At 36.1% G+C, this 19,860-nt stretch overlaps 1 protein-coding gene across 3 annotated transcripts in view; it reads right to left on the bottom strand.

The window, feature by feature from the left end:
• Positions 1–1,786: 1,786 nt before the first annotated feature.
• Positions 1,787–19,860, bottom strand: part of LOC126816700 (mediator of RNA polymerase II transcription subunit 12) — a 35,003-nt gene continuing 16,929 nt past the window's right edge. Inside the window, exons 14-27 of one of the 3 annotated variants that reach the window (XM_056099704.1) lie at positions 19,313–19,396; positions 19,019–19,045; positions 18,626–18,649; positions 12,928–12,963; positions 12,509–12,535; positions 11,436–11,465; positions 10,884–10,904; positions 10,426–10,449; positions 10,230–10,247; positions 5,030–5,068; positions 4,767–4,904; positions 2,758–2,817; positions 2,130–2,177; positions 1,787–1,935 (exon numbers count right to left, since the gene is read on the bottom strand). In XM_056099704.1, coding sequence (XP_055955679.1) covers positions 2,131–2,177; positions 2,758–2,817; positions 4,767–4,904; positions 5,030–5,068; positions 10,230–10,247; positions 10,426–10,449; positions 10,884–10,904; positions 11,436–11,465; positions 12,509–12,535; positions 12,928–12,963; positions 18,626–18,649; positions 19,019–19,045; positions 19,313–19,396 — 575 coding nt within the window. In that variant the 3' untranslated portion in view covers positions 1,787–1,935; position 2,130. The remainder of the gene's footprint in view (positions 1,936–2,129; positions 2,178–2,757; positions 2,818–4,766; positions 4,905–5,029; positions 5,069–10,229; positions 10,248–10,425; positions 10,450–10,883; positions 10,905–11,435; positions 11,466–12,508; positions 12,536–12,927; positions 12,964–18,625; positions 18,650–19,018; positions 19,046–19,312; positions 19,397–19,860) is intronic. The other 2 variants (XM_050543436.2, XM_050543440.2) reach the window with 2 other exon arrangements.

Raw genomic sequence — 19,860 nt, 5'->3', positions numbered from 1 at the left:
CACAATTTTTATCCGATTTGAAAAATCGGACTGAAATTGACGGACCAAATGGTCGCCGCTCGTGCGCAAATACATAGTGTCAAAATATTGTGTATCAGGGTTGTGGACCCTCTGGAGGTCACAATTTTCATCTGATTTTGATGAAACTTGAAATGTATGTTTATAACCTACTGATCTTGGTTCCTGTCGATATTCGCACATATCGGACCATAACTTCCTGAATTATGGCCCCTGATTGCACAAAAAATCACGTTTTTAGCTTGTGGTCCCTGTAGAGGTCACAATTTTGTATCCTTAAAAAAAATAAACGTGTGAATATATCACCATTACACACTAAGATCTTGGTTCCTTTTGATAATAGCGGATAATATGGTCCCTGATTGTTCGAAAAATCGCATTTTTAGCTTGCGGATTCTCTAGAGGTCACAATTTTTTTTTCGATTTTAAAAACCATTTAAATACATCACCATATCCGAACGTAACTTCCTGGATTATGGCTCCTTATTGTTCGAAAAATCGCATTTTTAGCTTGCACAATTTTTTTTCCGATTTTAAAAACCGTTTATAATATATCACCATTCCACCATAATGAAGGTTGAATTCGAATTTCGGGAAAATTGGAATGAAACTGCCCGAGAAAGTGGCCGCTCTTTGTACGCAAATTGTGTAGACGTGTGTAATAAGAAGGTTGTGGTCCCTTTAGAGGTCACAATTTTTATCCGATTTTGATGAAACTTAAAACATCTTTATATACCAAAGATCTCTGTCCCTGTTGATATTTGCACATTTCAGGCCATAACTTTCTGGATTATTGCCCCTGATTGTACAAAGAAATCACTTTTGTTTTTAGCTATTTTTCTTTCCACCTCTTGCAAAATGTGGGCGTATCCTGCCTGGCAGCCGCTGGTTCTTGTTCGTTCAACATTCTGGGCACCCAACGGGCAGAAGCGTTGTTCATCTGCAAATGTTTATGGTTTATTCGTTCCACTGATGTTTTGCTCATTTCGTGTGCAATAACTAACTGTCTAACAGTTACTCGTCTGTCCTGTATTATTGTGTCGCGAACAGCATCAACTTTATCTTGGATGGTCAAGAGCAATCAGACCCGGGTTCGTCTTCAGTGCTGATCCTGCCCCTTGTGAATTCAGTACACTTTGGTGTAAACGTGTTCAAATTTCTCCATTTTGAGAGCAATCATGCTGCTTGACAGCTATTTATAGGAAAATATAGCACGTGGAATTCATGATTTGTGTCAAGCACAGGCTGAGATACCTTTCTAGCAACATGAGCAATTTGAAGGTATACGGTCTTAGATTTGATTTACCTTATGGCGGATCCCTTAAATGAAATGAAATGCGGTTTAACGGTCTACTTTTCGGATGCATTTGGGTCATTGAAGACGAACACACGGCATGTAGTGTGGTATGAAGGACCTTTTGCCTGGACAGTGACGCTAGAGCCTACACTTATTTCGAATTCCACCTGTGGGCGATTCTTTTACGTACACGCCGTTGTGTTGACTGGACCCCGAGTTTTTAGTCCAATCCGAAGACGACGTTCCCCTTGCCAGACCCCCGACCAGTACTACTGACAACAGGAACCACCCGGGTGAACTTTCTCGACCAAGACAGACATCGAACCAGGGACCTCCAAATTAGCGAGCCAGCGCCATACTCACTAAGTAAATGAAGTAAGGAAAGGGAAGACTTAGAATCATCGGGTAGATTAGATAAATGATAACAAACATATTCTACGTAATCACAGTATCGATTTATTCTTAGCAGAATCGATTACAAACATATAAATGTCTTAAAGCACAAGTTATAAACATCACAAACTATAGTAGTTTCAAAACTGTTGGTTATATCTAATATGTACACCAGTAATAATACTTCTATATTGTAACTCTTATAGTAACCCACAGTTAGTGAATATCTGAAAAAATAATAGTACATGGTATAAGCAAATGTTCAGAGGTAAACTATAAATTAAAATTGTTGTATGGACTTGAAAATCGTTTTCTTATAATGTTCTCAAATAGAATAATAAATCGAAGAGACGGAACTGCTAGATCAGTGGTCATTTGACCCGGAAGTAATATATGGGCTGAAGGATGATAAATTATTTACCTTATTTTTTGACTAAGCCCAATGACCTCATCATTTGCATGGTTTCAGCTGGAAAATGAAGAATAAAGTATTACTGTTTGGATAGTTTAAAGGAGAATGCTACAGTAAAATTTTATCATTTACTAAGATCATTTTTAGTAACAAATAACGTTACAAAACACATTTCCGCAATTACTGAAATACACGTGACACGACGTCATAGACGACGCTCGTTTAGTAGCCGATGCATTTTCCTTATTATCGCATATGGCATAGGCAGTATAAAGTGACAGCTTGTTCTACATTGATTTCGGTCTGAATGTTCTTCCATATCAGTACGAGCCTATTTTAAATGTGTAACGACATTCACGATGATGGTTCAGAACATTCTAGCGAAGCAGAACAATTCTCGATAACTTTTCCCTTCATTTACTGATGTTCACGCTTCAAGCGAAAATAACATTTACAATTGCCATATTGTAATTTATGTATTTATTAATTTGTCGTTTTTTGGTTTAATAATGAAGTGATTGAAATGAAAACACATATTTGGTTTGAAACGAAATAAATAATATATCTAGTTATTTCAGAACTCAAAGATATTATTTAATAAGGATCAACTTTTACACTATATGGTCTATTAGCTTACCATTTAATCCATTAGTAGCAGATGTACCTGTAGCAGCAGGATTGACCCCTGGATTAGTATCTGAAACAAATATATTTGTACAATTGATTATTGGAAGTAATAACAGCCACGCTCCTCCATGCTTTCAGCTCAGCATGGTAGGCGATTGGATAAACAGAAATATTAAACAGGATAGCATTACATCTTAGCTTAATATTTATAAGAATATAAGCTAGAATAACTAATGGTTAACCGATGTGCGTGTTTTAACATTGAATTCGTTCCATGTCTTTTATTATACTATCAGTCAAATGTATCTAACGTGAACCCAGCGTTATTTTAAAGAGATCATATCGTGCGATATAATGTTAAACAAGAAATTGTTAAAAGACAAGCGGTTGTCATGCAAGATACGAACACATATCTCAAGAGATGGACAGATAACGAGCTAAAAATAATATTTTTTGTGCAATCAGGGGCCATAATCCAAGAAGTAACGGTCCGATATGAGCGAATATCGACAGGAACCGATATCTTTGGGTTATAAACACGCATTTCAAGTTTCATCAAAATCGGATCAAAATTGTGACTTCTAGAGAGTCCACAGCCTTGATATACCATATTTTACACTATTAGCGTACAAGGGACGGTCATTTTGTCCGGCAGTTTTGGTCTGATTTTCACGAAATTCGAATTCAACCATAATGACCGTGTAACGGTGGTATATTCAAACTTTTTTTTTTTAAATCGGATAATAATTGTGACCTCTAGAGGGACCACAAGCTTAAAACACGATTTTTCATACAATCAAGGGTTATAATCCAGGAAGTTACAATCCGATATGCGCAAATATCAACAGGAACCAAGATCTTTGGTTCATAAACATGTATTTCAAGTTTTATCAAGATCGGATAAAAAATGTGACCTCTATAGGGTCCACAAGCTAAAAACGTGATTTTTCGAACAATCAGGGGCCATAATCCATGAAGTTACGGTCCGATACATGCCAATATCGAAACGAGTCGAGATCTTAGGGAGATAAACCTATATTTCAAGTTTCGTTGACATCGGATAAAAATTGTGACTTGTAGAGTGTTCACCAAGGACGGACGTGGACGAACGGGGGGGACGACAATATACGTCCACATGAAAATGTGGGCGTATAAAAATGCAAGACTAGTAGTACAAAAGAATTATAATTGTGTTAAAACACACAAACACAGTTTGTTGATATTTTTATGTGTTTTTTTTATTATTTTTATTTTTATTAAGTTACATTAAGCAAAATGCGTAATAATATGAAGGTATTGGCACAGTTCATGCATTTGAGTACATCCAGCATAATGCGAAAAAACTTGGTGTAATAGCTTAATCACAGTCCAATAAACACTAGAAATACCATGATATAATGTTGTACAGTAAATTAGCCAAAAATAGGCCTTTTTAAACATGCATTATGCAAGAGCTAAATCTGCCTATTGCGGGTCTTTCTTTAGGCCTGAAATGTTTTCTAAAGTATTAAATAGACATTAATTAACTGATCTAGGCCTTAATCAACTCTCGATGGCATCAGATTTCTCCGATATTAAATAGATTAGAATGGTTCAGCGATACTTTGATTTAATCAAATATGGAGGACCGAGACTTAGCTTCGATCAACCAATACGGTGGTTGAAATTATTGCACACGTCTGTCAAACCTTCAAAGGCTAATATCTTCGCTTGCAATACAGTAATTTGAATGAAATTTTCAAATTATTCATTTTACATCACCTACTTTCGAACTATTGTAGCAAAAATGGCTAGTTCTTTATCTAAATCTTACATAATGTATCTTTAATGAAAAACGTTTGAGGTCATTAGCTTAAACTGTTAATTTGGAAATACTGCTATAATTTCAGTTCAGATGCCTGTTGTAAGACCAAGGCAGCATTATTAGCAATAAAGCTTATGTAAAAACAAAAATATGTATATTATACTGGTTAATGAAAGCGTTACAGCGATAACCAGACAATTCGGTACAAAATATACCTATATTGGAGGAAGCAGATTGTGCTGGTTGCACTGGTGATTGAGCTTGTGGGGGTGAAGCCGGGGTCCGCGCTTGCTGTATTGGTTTAGTCGCTGATGGATCTGCCCCGGTAACAGGCGATGTCGGTTGTTGAAAACCTATGCACAAATTCAATAGGAGCAACTCTAAAACCCTTTTCTAGGAATTAATTATACATAAATTTCAAGTAAAAAAGGTGCTATTAAGATTATTATTAGGTTAGATATAATACGGTTATATATACCTAGTGCTGTGCCGCCTGCGAGGTTTTGTCCTTGTCCAGCTGCAGGAATAAGAAGAATTATGTTACAGTATCAAAATAACAAGATATAGTTTCTAATATAGACATAATTTTCAATATACACCAATTATTAATCCCTTTAAAGACTAGTATTGATTCATCTGTTAACCAAGTAAATGGACAGGCGGGGATAATATGACCGACACAGTTAGGCTATACATGTTGTTTTCGGTCTCAACAATTTTCACGACGATCTGACTTCAAAATGACGGAATTCTATGAATAAATATAATGGTAAGATGTAAACGATTTGATGAGATTTGAAGTAAATCACAATTTAAATATGTTTATAAAATGTTTACTACACCAACAAAACAAAACCCGATACTGAAAGGAATACATACCCACCACGTAAGCAAAAGAATTAACAAAAAAAATAGCTGGTATAATTATAATTCGAATGGGGAATGCATTAACCCAAATCAGTATTACATCATTGATGAAAATCTAGAATACTAAGGCGTTTTTGTGAACCGATTAGATTAGACCGATTAGCTACTATACGCATTTGTGAACCAAGTTGATTATGCTAATCGTTACATTTGTGAAACGATTTAACTCAACTGATTAGGCAAATCGACCTAATCGTCCCAGGAGGTGTTTAGGCGATTAGATTTGAGGTTTTCAAAATGGCGGAATGTTCGACATCGTAAGTAATTTTTAATGCTTATTGTTGTTTTTCTCCATAAAAAATGTTTTTTTAAAACGCATTTGATGTGTTTAAAGTAGCTAAGTTTCTAACTCAATATAATCCAAAATCTTCAACATTGAAAACACGATTTATTTGTCAAATTATATCAACATTCATGTTGTGATCTTAACGGGAAAAGATGGGCTTTTGATATCCAATATTTAAGACAAAATAAACATTTTACCATTGGTACACGAATCGTGTACCATAATGTGCTTCAGACCTAGTTGTATCAAGAGACTCGAGGGACGAGGCTAGACACATTGCACCAAATCAAACGGCGTATGTAAACTGGAATAACCAGACGCTAGAAATTTGCACTCGCTTGAGACTGCTGGCTTATTTCGCCGAACATAATGGATTTGAAATTGGAGTAAAAACGGAAACCATTGAATGTAAATCAGTTTATATACATTCATATTACAGTATTATATGCATTGCGACCCACTTTTGTCAATTTCTAGGTCCCAAATGTTAGCGATTTAGCCCCTTTAATGTTAACTTTATAGTCCACAAGAATGTTAGATCACCTCTGGCTCTAAGCAATTTTAGGCCCTCTGGGTGCCAGCAGTGTCACTGTAATCTGTAGGTAACTTGGACTACACGTGAAACACACGCCCCCCTCGTCATGTTAGCAGAGACAATTTTTTTTCTGATCGGTGTCCGTGGTGGCAGCCATCTTACCAAATCGTAATTATCAAATTTCACATTTGTGGACCATAGCTAATCAAATCGAAATCATACCAAATCGTACTAGCAAATCAAAACCTAATCTAATCGACTCACAAAAACGCCTCTAGTTATAATGATCATGGACGATCCTTCCGTCTATAGAATATACTAGTTATCTCATGACAATAGAAAATACCACGTATCTCATGGCAAATGGGAGATAAAGACTACCTGTTTCGCAGTTAGAGAGGTGTTATTGTCCAATAGGCATGTTCTGAGACAATTGGGACCCAAGACGGGTTACCTGAGCGCAAGCTGGTCTTCCTCCTTCAATCGCCGCGACGATGGCGACTACACTGTGGTCGGCATTCGGTAAACCTCGCCTTCTTGTTTAACACGAGGTGTGCCGAATTAATTGTCAAATCCATGCCAAGATAAATTCAGTTTTAAAAGTCTCGGGTCGCTGGTAAATAATATTGAAAGAAAATTTTATTCAGATATTTCCAATAAAATGTTTTTAACGTTCGAAGATTAGTAAGATAGTCTTAGTGCGGGTTTGTTTGGGGTTTTTTACCGGTAGTCGTAATGCCAGCCGTGATTGAAATACGAGACGAGACAGGGGTAACTCTTAGCTACAATATGATGACTTAGCTTCTTTCGAAGTTTATAACCAGCGGCTGCCAGGCAGGATACGCCCATATTTTGCAAGAGATAGATAGTGAACAAGCTAAAAACAAACATGATTTTTGTACAATCAGGGGCAATAATCCTGAAAGTTATGGTCTGAAATGCGCAAATATCAAAAGGGACTGAGATCTTTAGGATATAAAGATATGTTTCAAGTTTCATCAAAATCGGATAAAAATTGTGACCTCTAGAGGGTCCACAACCTTCATATTGCATACGTTTACACAATTTGCGTACATAGAGCAGCCATTTGGTCAGGCAGTTTCATTTCGATTTTCCCGAAATTCGAATTCAACCTTCATTATGGTGGAACGGTGATATATTTAATCGGGTTTTAAAATCGGAAAAAAATTGTGCAAGCTAAAAATGCGATTTTTCGAACAATCAGGAGCCACAATCCAGGAAGTTACGTTCGGATATGCGCGATTATCAAAAGGAACCAAGATCTTAGTGTGTAATGGTGATATATTCACATGGTTTTTTTTTAAATCGGATAAAAATTGTGACCCTTACAGGGACCACAAGCTAAAAACGTGATTTTTCGTACAATCAGTGGCCATAATTCAGGAAGTTACGATCCGATATGCGCGAATATCAAAAGGAACCAAGATCTTTGGGATATAAACATGTATTTCAAGTTTCATCAAAATCGGATCAAAATTGTGACTTCTAGAGGGTCTACAACCTTGGCAACCTTGATATAAAAGATGTTATACACTATTTGCGTACGAGGGGCGGCCATTTTGTCCGGCAATTTTAGGCCGATTTTCACGAAATTCAATCTCAATAAACATTACGGTGTAACGGTGATATATTTAAATCGGATAATAATTGTGACCGCTAGAGGGACCACAAGCTAAAAACATGATTTTTCATACAATCAGGGGCCATAATTCAGGAAGTTACCATCCGATATGCCCGAATATCGAAAGGATTCAAGATCTTTGGGTTATAAACAGGCATTTCAAGTTTCATCAAAGTCAGATCAAAATTGTGACCTCGAGAGGGTCCACAACTTTGATATACAAAATGTTTAGACTAATTGTGTACGAGGGGCGGCCATTTTGTACGGCATTTTTCGTCCGATTTTCACGAAATTCGAACTCAACCAAAATTACAGTGTAACAGTGATATATTTGAACGTTTTTTTTTTAAATCGGATAATAATTGTGACCTCTCGAGGGACCTCAAGCTAAAAACGCGATTTTTCGTACAATCAGGGCCATAATTTATGAAGTTAAGATACGATATGCGAATCGACAGGAACCAAGATTTTTGAGTTATAAACTTACATTTAAAGTTTCATCAAAATCAAAAGAAAATTGTGACCTCTAGAGGGTCCACAACCTTGATATACCATATTTTTACACTATCTGAGTACGAGGGGCGGCCATTTTGTCTGCCAGTTTTGGTCCGATTTTTACGAAATTCGAACTCAACCACCCTTAGGCTTAGGGTGTAACGGTGATATATTCAAACAGTTTTTCAAATCGGATAAAAATTGTGACCTCTATAGGGTCCAGAAGCTAAAAACGCGATTTTTCGTACAATCAGGCGACATACTTCAGGAAGTTACGGTCCGATATGCGCGAATATCGAAAGGAAGTGAGATGTTTGGGTTATAAACTTACATTTCAAGTTTCAACAAAATAGGATAAAAATTGTGACCTCTATATGGTCCGATACATGCCAATATCGAAAGCGATCGAGATCTTAGGGAGATAACCTATATTTCAAGTTTCGTTGAAATCAGATAAAAATTGTGACCTGTAGAGTGTCCACAAACAAATTGTGGACGGACGGACGGATGGACAAACAGGGGCGACGGCATAATACGTGCACATAAAAATGTGGGCGTATAATAAAATGGATGAGTTTTTGACCTTTATTATTTTATTTGCAGACCGTCAACACAATTTTATTGCTAGTTCTTGTTTAGAAAAGAGCAGTTCTTACTTACATCCACAAAATATCTTATAAAACTATGTAATGCCTAGGATTCTTGGGATTGCTATTTAGGTCTATACCGTTCTGACGTATTGTCAACCAATAATGTCAATTTTGGCTTAATTTCCCGTTATTAGGCCCATCGCCTCCCTTATTATATTTTCAAGCGATTTCCTGTGACTAATGACTCATTATTAGGCGGATAATGTTAGTCATTTGATCAAACCTTGATTTAAAATTTCCACTTAGACATTGCTGAGTGCAAAAAAACAAAAACAAAACAAAATTGCCCACACTGCCTAGTTACGAATAATTTATGATGCCCGAAAACGGTTTTAATTAATTTATGACTGATTTTCTACTGTTTTATGTATTTCAGAGATGTGTTTGGATAAAGGATGAAGTTTGAAAACAGTGTGATGGTCATTTGAGCAGAATTTCTTGAAGATTTGTCAATAAAGATTTGAGTTGAGGAAATGGTTGAGCACAAAATGAAAAAAAAGTACACTGTAATATTTATACGCAATTATTCGCCTTACTAAAACAGAGGGATGTTATTGTCCAATCGACAGTGTCTAATTTATCAATCAAAACTCAAGATTCACCCTAAGGCACGTTACAATACAAAATACCAGGTATCTCATGACAATAGAAAATACTACTTATCTCATGACTATAGAAAATACTAGTTATCCCATGAAAATAGAAAATACTAGTTATTGCTTACTTCATGACCAGAGAATACTAGTTATCTCATGGTCATAGAAAATACTAGTTATCTCATTACCATAGAAAATATTAATTATCTCATAACAATAGAAACTACAAGTTATCTCATGGCATTGCAATAATTTGATCGGTTTATGTCATTTGTTGCATATACTGGACTAACGGTTGACATTTCAAACAGGTCACTTATTGATATGACCTGTTCGTGAAAAGATGCCATTTTCATAGCAACAACTTGCAACAGCACCGATGGCTTTCCTCCAGACAATAATCATCCGACGGCATTATTTCGACAAGATCTGGATGGTAAACCCCACTACTGTCCAAATGTTTCAGTCCTTACCCTTGTTTTATAAACTCAGAACTTGAAAGAAAACTAAACAAAAATAAAAGGAAGTATGGATAAATTATACGTACGGACTGTATACAGTCTAGCTATTGGACAAACGAAGTATTAATAATATTAGACCGTATACATTCTAATAAATATTACATTAAGCTAACGAATCGCCATTGGCATATGTCGCTAAAATATCAAATTTGTCACAGATTAATCTGTCCTAATATTAAAGTCACATTAAACATATTATACTAAACACTGTTATATACTTACGTGCCATTCCATTTAATAAAGCCACTGAAATAAATATGATCAGACTTTTTAAAACGTTCGCGAAAATTGAGGTATTTTGAAGTTCGATATCGATAAAAAGAATAGCAAACAATGTATCATAAACAAAACAAAATGGTTGGAATTTTTTTTAAGTGCAAAATTATTCATTAAAGTTTAGTGAGGTTGCATTGCAAAGAAACATGCCCACAGCAGCCAAGTCATGCTAGCACTGCACATAGGTGTTCAGACAAATAAAAGCACACGCTATAAATATACAGTTAAAATTATTGGAGCATTGACAAGATTATATAACATAATCTAGGGTAACACGTCTTGATGCAATTATCATATATTCTTGTAGACTTGTTGGTCGCAATAATTGAAACAAACATAAACAAACAATATTATTATTGTCTCTGGTGATGGTGTTTACAATGTAATTATAATTCATAGCTTACTTAAGGCGGCGTCTTGTGCTCCTGAAAAAAATAATAGGGGTTAAATTATTATGATTATACCATAAAATGTCATATTTAATAAATTATAGACACACTTATCAAGATCAAACATTATTTTCCATTCTCTTATGTCTGTCACTTGGTTTTATATTCAAAAAAAATCATCCTTTTTTTAAATAAAAATAGAGGACCCCATTTAAACGGATAAGGCTATTATTATAATCGTAGCTGTTATTGTTAACGCTCGGGGGAAACGGCGACTCCGCTGAATAACTCTTTCGCAATTTGACCCTTCTTATCACAAATTCAGTTAATTTTAGATGGACATATTTATTTAGAAATTTCGAACAATATGAATAATTGAGAAAAACACCATATAAAACGTCATGCGGTCCAGATCATAACAATAAAAAGATTATGAAACACTTGACCGCATAAACTGCTTATGGTTAAAATCGGTGGCGTTCTTGTTTTCGTTCATGAACGAAACCTCCTATATTAAAACACAATTACGGTCAATCTGAGACGTTTATAAAAGATGAAAAATAATACCAGGTTGCCCGGGCTTCATACTGCCAGCAGCTGAAATACATAACAGAAAACAATAGTATTTACCAGTTTGAATGAAATTTATGGTCTTTAAATATACTCTTCAAAAAAGATAGGGGATATTGAAATGCAAATACCCACGCAGGTTGTGATATGATAAATAGTCATAGACACTTGACATGCTTTAAGAGTATGTTCACAGATGAAGAACTTATCGCCCCAACAGAACCACTGAGCTGCATATGCGACAAGCAATAGCGCGGGAGGGTTCATTGTCAAATTTGACACTTCAAGGAAGGGTTGATGAAAACTGCTGCGTGCTGGTTTATCCTATCCATGTTTGCTTTCCTATCGGTTCTTGCATACGATTTACTGTTTAGCTTATCTTTTCTTTAGTGTGTTACGTTTAATTTCATCGGGAGACGTGTTCGTTGACGTCAACGTCAACCGAAAACACTGCAAGAATTGGCCGTGGCACTGCAAGAGGGGTGGGTTAGATTGCCCCAAATCGTGATTGGACGGTTGATTAGGTGCATTCCACGACGAATTTCTGAATGTCTGAGGATTGGTGGAGCAATTACTCAGATAAGCCGCCCATATGAACTGTTTATTTTCATGTGTAGGCAATTGACCTGTTATTAACATACACTGGTTACCTCTAATAAAAAAAAACAGCAGTGCATTTCCGCAGTTTTGTATTATTTCTGAATATCCCCTACTGTTTTTGAAGAGTATATAACATCAAGTCATTTTAAAGAAATTGTGTTGAATACATACTTTGGCTATACACCAGATAGTTTCACATAAATATAATCGAATACAAACAAAAAGACATCAACTTCTACTCCTACTAGCAAACATGTGTTCTTATAGATATGTATAATCTTTTATTTACAGTTAATTCGGTGTGGGCTCATTATTCTACATTTTAAATGTTAAATCCGTAAATTAAATCTAATCGAAATAACATCAGATCAATCGAATTCAATAGATTATTTTGAACTAAATCAAAGAGAGATGTCCAGCCACATGTGGAAGTTGTAGCATTTGTTAAAGTAGTTCATGAGTTCACTCACCTGGATGACCACCAGTCATCATAGCATCTTGAAAATAAAATAAACAATAATAATTTCAATATTTACATAATTTTGGCTAGACTATACCAACCGCTTAATTAATATTTGAAGTTGAATGTGGATGGAAAAACACGCAAATACGACATAAAATCAAAATTATCTTAATGTGAATTTGAATTAATGTAGGCAAAATAGTTCAAGAGTAGAAGAGGTATTCTTAATATAGAATAATTAATAAGTTAGCTTAAGCATTCAATCACCTTTGTAATCTACATTAATATATCAATAGATTAATCATCGCGTTCCTCTGTATGATCTACTCCGTATTTACTGCCACAAATAATATTTAAAATGAGATGAAAAATGAATGGGAAAAACTATTAATATTTTCTACTTCGATTGTTATAAGAAATATTTACCAAACGGATTTCCTGTACCACCACCTTGCATTGTACCTGTAATTTATTTTTAAAAAAAGTATTTTGTTAGTTACATAATCGCTTAGTGCATCTAATTCAAAATTTGCCATTGCTTTTAGTTGTAAATCTGATGTAAGTCTATTTAGATGACGTAATTTCGTGATGCCAATACTGTTAGTATCATAATGATCAGGAATTAATGTGGTATGCCTGACAAATAAGTACGCGGTGAGATAGTAAGGCCGCATGTTTCTCAACAACTACTGAGTCTATTAAATTCATTTATAGGTTGCTCGGTAACGAAAGAAATTCCCATCAGCATCTAAGTTGTTTACTTCGGGGCCCTTTCTCGACTTGCCATTATTTAACGCTTCCATAAAAGAAATCTCAGAGCACCCAAAAGGTTTCGGTGACAGATGCCCAAAAAATTTAAATGATTGATACATAACTCTGAATTTCGATACTATTCTTCACTATGACTATACAAGATAACTAAATCTCAACGATTACACGATTTCGGAAGAAATTAGTCCGAAAATAAAAATGATGTGTGAAAAAATTCGGACCTTCAGAGCGATTACCAGGTTTAGATGACACAGACGATAACTGATATAAAAGAAATTGATGTGACACTTAGAATATCGACTAAGTTCATGTTTATGACTAATAAATCTGGCAAATTCTAAAGAAATATCAAAATCTATAACCTGAACAGTGAATGCAAGACCGACGGGCGACAATGTACGACGAAATGCACACGGAGACGTATTAGTCGGGGGCATAACCACCAGATCCGTAATAATTTCTCGGGGAACAAGGTTTGGCGATAGTTTCTGATAGAAGGGACACTAGTGAAGATATTTGTAATTTGCTACCTCTGAAAACTTCAGGAGAGCCGAAGATCCAAGACAGCGGTGAAAAATGTTCTGAAATTGAGCTTGACAGACATTGTTGGCGAAATGACCTGTGTAATATATCAGTTTATAGGTTTCGTTGGACACCGGACTCATTTTTGGCAGTTTCCGATTCATCTAACAAACGGCGGATCCAACATGTCGAGCAAAATGCAAACTGGCGACAGACATTGGCGCCAAAAGTTTCCTTTCAATAGCAATAGCAACACACACGTGTGATATGTCGTTTCAGAGCTTGTGGGGAAAGCAAAACGCGAATATGTCATTTCCAAGATGATAGATATAATTTGAAAGGAGATAGTATACACAAATTAAGCATTTTTGCGACTACAGACCAACACATATAAAAATAACAACCATAAATCATTCCAGACATCTTCTCCGTCGATAACTCCCTAAATAACAATAATTCTCAATCTAAGTGCGCATGTCCGAGAGATAATTCAAAACATTTAGACTCTTGACGTGTGTTTTCTGGAATTCCCGAGTCGTGCGGCGTAATACATTACTAGTATTATATAATGTATTAAAATGTATTATGATAGCTATGGAGGATAAGATTCGTGGATGTCTTTAACAATTTATGGTTGTTATTATTACATATGTACGTATTTAGTCCATTTCCATTAGCCCCATCAGCTTCGAAATGGCATATTCGTGTTTCGCGTCCCACAAAAACCCTTGAAAGGTCATAGTACACGTGTATACTTTTATTACTTGAATTCGTATTGAAAGAATACTTTTCGTGCCAATTGCTGCCTCTATTCTGGATTTTTGGCCGCCAGCTAGGATTTTCGGCTATTCTGAAGATAGCCCGTGGTTTTCAGAGATCGCACACTATAGATATCTTCACTAGGATCTGGGGGTTGTGTCCCGACAATAGAAAATTCATTAGAAATTAGGCAGGATTCAAGCTCGGATACAGTCATTGTCAAATATTACCACCAAATATCATGCTCATGTAATCAGCCCCGGAAGATGCGTCCATGAAACGCCGGTGCATTAACACCGAGGTCAATTAAAGGTACATTATGCAAGATTTAGAGAATAGGCTGACCGTTCTTGCTTTAATAGTGCAACATATTATACTCTTAAAAAAAATAGGGGATATTGAAATGCAAATACCTATGCAGGTTGTCATATGATAAATAGTCATGGACTCTTGACATGTTTTGAGAGTATGTTCACAGATGAAGAACTTATCGCCCCAACAGAACCACTGAGCTGCATATGCGACACGCAATAGCGCCATACACGTGGGAGTGTTTCATTGTCAAATTTGACACTTCAAGGAAGGGTTGATGAAAACTGCCGCTTGCTAGTTTATCCTATCCATGTTTGCTTTCCTATCGGTTCTTGCATACGATTTACTGTTTAGCGTACCTTTGCTTTAGTGTGTTACGTTTAATTTGAACGGGAGACGTGTTCGTCGACGTCACTGCAAGAATTGGCCGTGGCACAGCAAGAGGAGTGGGTCAGATTGCCCCAAATCGTGATTGGACGGTTGATTAGGAGCATGCCACGACGAATTGCTGAATGTCTGAGGATTGGTGTAATTACTCATTATTAAGACAAAAAAACAACCAGCGGCTGCCAGGCAGGATACGCCCACATTTTGCAAGAGATGGATAGAGAACAAGCTAAAAACAAACGCGATTTTTTGTACAATCGGGGGCAATAATCTTGGCCTTAAATGTGCAAATATCAAAAGGCACAGAGATCTTTGGGATATAAAGTTGTGTTTTAACTTTCATCAAAATCGGATAAAAATTGTGACCTCTAGAGGGTCCACAACCTTCGTATTACACATTTCTACACAATTTGCATACAAAGAGCGGCCATTTTGTCGGGCAGTTTCATTTCGATATTCCCGAAATTCGACTTAAGCTTCATTATGGTGGAATGGTGATGTATTTAAACGGTTTTTAAAATCGAAAAATAAATGTGACCTCTAGAGAATCCGCAAGCTAAAACAGGGGCCATAATCCAGGAAGTTACGATCCGATATGCGCGAATATTGAAAGGAATCGAGATCTTTGGGTTATAAACTTGCATTTCAAGTATCATCAAGATCGGATCAAAATTGTGGCCTCTAGAGGGTGCACAACTTTGATATTCCAGATGTTTACACTATTTGCGTCAAGAGGCAGCCATTTTGATGAATCTCAACCACAGACAAAATTACGGTGTAACGGTGATATATTCGAACGTTTTTTCAAATCGTATAATAATTGTGACCTCTAGAGGGACCACAAGCTAAAAACGCGATTTTTCGTACAATCAGAGGCCATAATTCAGGAAGTTACGATTCGATATGCACGAAAATAGAAAGTAACCAAGATATTTTGGTTGTAAACATGCATTTCACATTTCATCAAAATCAGTTGAAAATTGTGACCTCTAGCGGGCCCACAGCCCTGATACACAATATTTTGACACTATTTGCGAACGAGGGGCGGCTATTTTGTCCGTCAGTTTCGGTCCGATTTTTACGAAAATCGAACTCAACCACCCTTAGGGTGTCACGGTGGGTGATATATTAGAACGTTTTTTTAAATCGGATAAAAATTGTAACCTATATTGGGTCCACAAGCTAAAAACGCGATTTTTCGTACAATCAGGGGCCATAATTCAAGAAGTTATGGTCCGATATGCGCGAATATCGACAGGAACCGAGATCTGTGGGTTATAAACATGCACTTCAAGTTCCATCTAAGTCAGATGAAAATTGTGACCTCCAGAGGGTCCACAACCCTGATACGCAATATTTTGACACTATTTGCGAACGAGGGGCGGCCATTTTGTCCGTCAGTTTCGGTCCGATATTTACGAAATTCGAACTCAACCATTCTTAGGGTGTAACGGTGATATATTCACACGGTTTTTTTAAATCAGATAAAAATTGTGACCTCTATGGGGTCCACAAGCTAAAAATGCGAAATTCCGTACAATCAGGGCCCATAATTAAGGAAGTTATGGTTCGATATGCGCGAATATCGACAGGAACCGAGATATGTGGATTATAAACATACATTTCAAGTTTAAACCAAATCGGATAAAAATTGTGACCTCTACAATGTTCACAAGCTAAACACGTACAATCAGGGGCCATAATCCATGAAGTTACAGTACGATACATGCCCATATCGAAAGGAACCGAGATCTTAGGGTGATAAACCTATATTTCAAGTTTCGTTGAAATCGGATAAAAATTGTGTGACCTGTAGCGTATTCACAAACAATTGTGGACGGGCGGACAGGCGCGACGACAATATACGTCCACATGAAAATGTGGGCGTATAAAAACATCCATTTTCACTTTTGACAGTGTATCTCTTTGCGAGTGAATTGGGGCTGTCAGATAAGCCGCCCATATGAACTGTTTATTTTCATGTGTAGGCAATTGGCCTATTATTAACATACACTGGTTACCTCTAATAAAAACAGCAGTGCAGTTCCGCAGTTTTGTATTGTTTCTGAATATCCCCTACTTTTTTTTGGAAGAGTATAGATGAAAGTTCCCCTGGATTTTCCAGCGTGGTTTTCCTCTTGTCAGTGGTGCAGAGCTGAGGGCCTAGCCGTTCAGATGGGACGAAAAACCTGGGCCCCGTGTACACGGTGGTGTGCACGTTAAATAATACTTGGTAGTTGCCGTTATAGCACACTGCGTGGCGTACGCCCATCGTCATTAGCCCAATCGGACATTAACCCCCATTTCATTTCATTTCAAACACAGATTATGAAATATAGGTTGCCAGGCAATGAAACATACGCCCATAGCAGCTAAATCGTCCGTGCGGTCGACAAGGGTTGTCACATATTTATTCTTTTGTAGGTAATGGCGGCATTTACAAGACAATTTCATACAGATCAGATTATAATTTTCGTTGTTTGGGGGTTCCCAAGGTTCTACAAATTGAAATAAGGGCCTTAACTCTGGAAGTAATTTACTAATTTAAATAATGCATAAAAATTTCATACAGATCGGATGATAGCTTTTGTCGTTTGAGCATTCACAAAGTGAAATAAGGGCCATAACTCTAGAAGTAATTAACGGAAATAGCTGAGATTCAATAGGCTTCTTTGTCTGGCTAATTTAAATGGTGTATACAAATTTCATACAGATCGGATAATAACTTTTGTCTTTAGAGCGTTGACAAGGTTCAACAAAGTGAAACAAGGGTCATAACTCTAGCCGTAATTAACGGAACTTGCTTAAATTCAATAGGATTCTTCGTTTCATTAATTTAAATGATTTATACACATTCTATACAGATCGGAAGATAAGTTTTGTCGTTAGAGTGTCCACAACGTTCAACAAAGTGAAACAATGATCATAACTCCAGAAGAAATTAACGAAAATCATTGAAATTAAATGGGCTTCTTCGTCTCACTAATGTAAACAGCATATCAATTTCAAAATAATTAGATAATAAATGTAGTCTGTAGAGTGTTCACAAGAAATTGTGTACGACTGACCGCCGACGGTTGCGACGGCAATATACGACCACATATCCATGTGGGCGTATAAAAATGAATATATTATTGAAAATTTTAGTGAGATTACTTTATTCTGAACGACATTATAAAGTTTTGACAAGAAATGGGCATGATTGGCAGATGGAAACTGTTTAGAGAATTGGATATGAGCTTGCCATGTGAATAATTAATGTCTAAATAATAATGTTTATAAAATTTGAAGCCATTAACACGTCATGCAATAGGCAAGCTTAGCACTTGCATAATGCCTCTTTAATATTTTTTTTTAATAAAGTGTACCTTACCTTGAGGATCCATAACACCGAATCCTTAATAAATATAAAAGATGTTTGATGATAATATCTTACAATAGATAATTTGTATTTAAATGTCGTTTGAACATGAACACAATATCTCAAAAAGACAGCGCACGACTTGCCAATAAAATCCATAATGTCAAAGTAAGTGGCAAAGCCCTTCACACAACGACATAAATAAAAACAATTCTCGAAATACCATAAATAAACCCAATTTCAGATGATTACAAAACACATCAGTAAGTCGTATCGTGTGTTCCAGGAAGAGTAAGCATACCTTATTCATGCACGACACTCGTCATAACTTGCAGCAAATAATTATATGCTTTTAATGTGTACGTACATTTTAATAAATAGCGACAAGGAGAGAAATTCACCTACCCGGTAAACTTGGTCCAAACATGGCAGCTGTAAGTATATAAAATATTTTAACATTAAATTATGCTCATAGACAGAAAGCAACATCAAATTGGTTATTGGGAATATGAAAAGCGGATGCTGTCATAGTTGCACTTGCTTACTCTATTAGTTCCTGTTCCCTAAATTTAAATGGAAACAGTATATACTCTCGTCAGCTTTCTTTTGAAATAATGATAAAGCTTTAAAACCTAAATGATATTAAAAATCAAAATGAAATTTTGTGAATAAATAGGTCAGCAAAGTAAAACTGCAAACCTAAAGGGTTTGTCCCGGGTTTGTTTCCTGCACCACCCAATACTCCATTCAATGCACCCATTCCTCCATTTAAACCAGCACCACCTAAATAAAAAAAGTGAAAGTAATAATATGATGGTGGATCATACTGGCTTTATTTGTTTATTTTGTTTCATAAAGTAAACACTGAAGTCTGTATTATCATCATGGTTCATTATGATCTACAGAAGGTAAATGGTATTCTTTGTTTATTCAATGAAACCGACTAAATAAAATACCAGAAATAGAATCACGATAGTAAGAGGCGATATTCACAGTGATCACCATAAAAACATAATGTTGTATACATACCAAAAGCATTTGCAGAACCAGTCAATAGGGAAGCTGTAGCAACAAGGTTATATAAAATCAGATATATACACATACATATACATATAAATTTTTTTAAAGGAACAGTCTCTAAAGTAAGAAACTCGATTCAGTTGGTAAGCACCAACCCAATCAGAAATAATCTCACAATTAACAAAATTCATAAAAGAAAGTAAATCTGAGTTTAATAGTCCATGGAA

Source organism: Patella vulgata, chromosome 3 (genome assembly GCF_932274485.2).
Source record: "Patella vulgata chromosome 3, xgPatVulg1.2, whole genome shotgun sequence".
NCBI lineage: Eukaryota > Metazoa > Mollusca > Gastropoda > Patellidae > Patella > Patella vulgata.
This window is presented reverse-complemented; position numbering and strand designations above follow the sequence as displayed.